Source organism: Apis dorsata, unplaced genomic scaffold (genome assembly GCF_000469605.1).
Source record: "Apis dorsata unplaced genomic scaffold, Apis dorsata 1.3 scaffold_683, whole genome shotgun sequence".
NCBI lineage: Eukaryota > Metazoa > Arthropoda > Insecta > Hymenoptera > Apidae > Apis > Apis dorsata.
Genome location: NW_006263864.1, coordinates 1,382,493 through 1,384,910, shown reverse-complemented (window position 1 = coordinate 1,384,910; position 2,418 = coordinate 1,382,493). Strand labels below are relative to the sequence as shown.

The 2,418-nt window shown below is 48.4% G+C and overlaps 1 protein-coding gene across 1 annotated transcript in view; it reads right to left on the bottom strand.

Moving 5' to 3' along the window:
* Positions 1-2,418, bottom strand: part of LOC102671381 — a 23,252-nt gene that overhangs the window by 10,953 nt on the left and 9,881 nt on the right. The window contains exons 2-3 of the mRNA XM_031513634.1: positions 1,170-1,418; positions 3-729 (exon numbers count right to left, since the gene is read on the bottom strand). Coding sequence (XP_031369494.1) covers positions 3-729; positions 1,170-1,397 — 955 coding nt within the window. The 5' untranslated portion in view covers positions 1,398-1,418. The remainder of the gene's footprint in view (positions 1-2; positions 730-1,169; positions 1,419-2,418) is intronic.

The window sequence follows — 2,418 nt, the reverse complement described above, 5'->3', positions numbered from 1 at the left end:
GCCTCTCCTCGGATCCTGCGCTATCAGGCTCGCCTTCGTGCCTCTCCTCTCCTGCAATCCGCTCAGGCTGCCCCTCGGCGTCCTGTCGATCGCGTGCTCGGGATCGATGCCGCGACGCGGGCTCCTCGCCTCCTCCTCGTTGGCCCCGATCGATCCTCTGTGCGCCGCCTCGTTCACGCCGATGCTCCCCCGCGACGATCTCTCGTAAGCCGGCACGATGGAGCTTCTCGGGCTCTGATTCAAGCATTCGGAGGCAATGGATCCTCTCGGGCTCCTCTGGGGGCTGCGATCGACCAGCTCCATGTTCGTCACGCTCCCCCGCGGGCTCCTCGAACAGTTGGGTATCAAAGAGTGGCGGGGGCTCCGGCTCGAGCCGAGGTTCCCGTTCTCGGACATGAGCGACGTCCTCGAGCCGGTCAACGGGACCAGGCTGTTCCTGGGGCTCCTGTTGTGAGTCACGTCCGCCACCAATGAGTTTCGAGGGCTCAACGGGGGTGGGTCGGGGAGCAACGAGTGCCGCGAGCTGTAGAGCATGTCCGGCCCGAGGTTCGCGTCCGGGATCAAACTGTTTCGGGGGCTTCGCGTCACCCCTCCGTTCCTGGGTGCTCGGTAGTAATCGTCCGGGACCAGAGAGTTTCGAGGGCTTCGTGCCATCTTCTGGTTGAACACCGTGACATTCCTCGCGTCGACATATTGATCCCGCTCCGGCAGAGGCTTGTGGTTGATGGCCTGAAAGATGAACGATGTCTCGGCATTCTTCGACGTGGGGGAACGTTGAGAAAAAGGGAATCGTCGGGATGTGTGCGTACGACATTGGCCAATTTATGTACATCGCGTGGAAAGAAGAAGTAGGTATCGATATGATCCCTATTTTTCATTTTAAGGTCGATTATGGTTGTGGAGAAGAAGAAGAAGAGGAGGAGGAAGAAGAGGAGGAAGATGTTGGAAAAGAAATCGAGGAGGAATAATTTTTGTCTCTTCGAAATATTTTGGAACGTCGTTGATATTCGATATTTTTTACCCCCTTTCCCCCTCCTCTGAGATATTATTATAATCCGCGATATTTAGAGCAGGTTTACATCGTAGTTACGCGAAGAATATACTACGAAAGGAGGAATTATATATCGTCAAGAGGGGGAAAGGAGTGTAACGATTAATCGTGGAACAACCTCGACGCCGTTTCCCATATCGAGAGCGATATCAGGCACGATGCTGCCCCGTGGCGAACGTTGACGTTCCATCGTTCCTCTGAGAGTCGTCGGTGGCAAGTCGACAGGTTTGTCGGTTGCCACGCTGGCGCGCCTCCCCCTTGGTCCGGCGATCGGCGAGGTATGGCCGAGATTGGTCATGTTCCGCGATGCTCTACAGCGCCGCGATGATGTGCTCCGATGCAACATCACAGAGGCATTTTCTCATCCCTGGAAAATCGAAAAACAAAACTTTTCCTACTCTCGTTTCTTTGAAATGAAAAAGGAAGGAAAAAAAGGAATTCATTCTTAACAGGGAATAAAACGCAATGTCGTTAAATCGATTAATTCTTATTAATTATATATTGCTCGTTGGTTTCTCTGGATCGTGCAAAAGGTTAAACGTCGATTCCATCGAATATCTTTCAACAAAATTGCTAATTCTAATTAAATCGTTAACGAAGGATTAACGAGACCTTGGGGCAAAAGGTCTCGAGGAAACGAGAAGCTAATCGGCTTAATACTTTATTTTTCTTTTTTTCGTCGAAATATTTTTGCTCGGCAAGCATGCAAAGTGTCGACGAGCATGAAACGCAGAGGTCCTCAGGTTAGCCTGGAAAAGATAATCAACAGTATGGAATCAATTTCTTCGAGCAAGGCAGAGGACACGCCAGGTACGTAATAAACCGGCTTTTATAAAGATGACCCAGATACTCTCCCTCCTCTGGTGTAGGGGTAGGCATCGAGCTCATCGAGCTTTCGATCCTCCTTGATCGCGACGAATATTTTCACGATATCTTGGGGGTGCAACGAGGGTAAGCGAGTCGCGTTCCGCTCGAGCAACGATTAATCATGAACGTGAGCGAACGATATGGTGGAAATGATGTCGTTATTTAATGAAACGCCTTCGTAGGCGAATGAATCGTAATTGAATTTACGCGCTGTTACTTTTCATCGATTCGTCTCCCTTTTTTCTGCTACACCTACAACAATTGCAAAAGTTTCAAGCTTTTCCGTATTTTTAAGCGTTAAAGTTTGTAAAAAAAAAAAAAAAAGAAAAAGGTGAATCAAACTTTTCAACTATCGTCAGGCAAAACGTGTAGCAAATTACGAATAAGTAATAGGTAACTGTGTATTACAAAGTTGGATCGTAATGTAATTAATAAATAACGATAAATTTCATTTTGTAGAAAATTTTTCGTCACATTTTTCTCAATTTCTCTTGCAAATG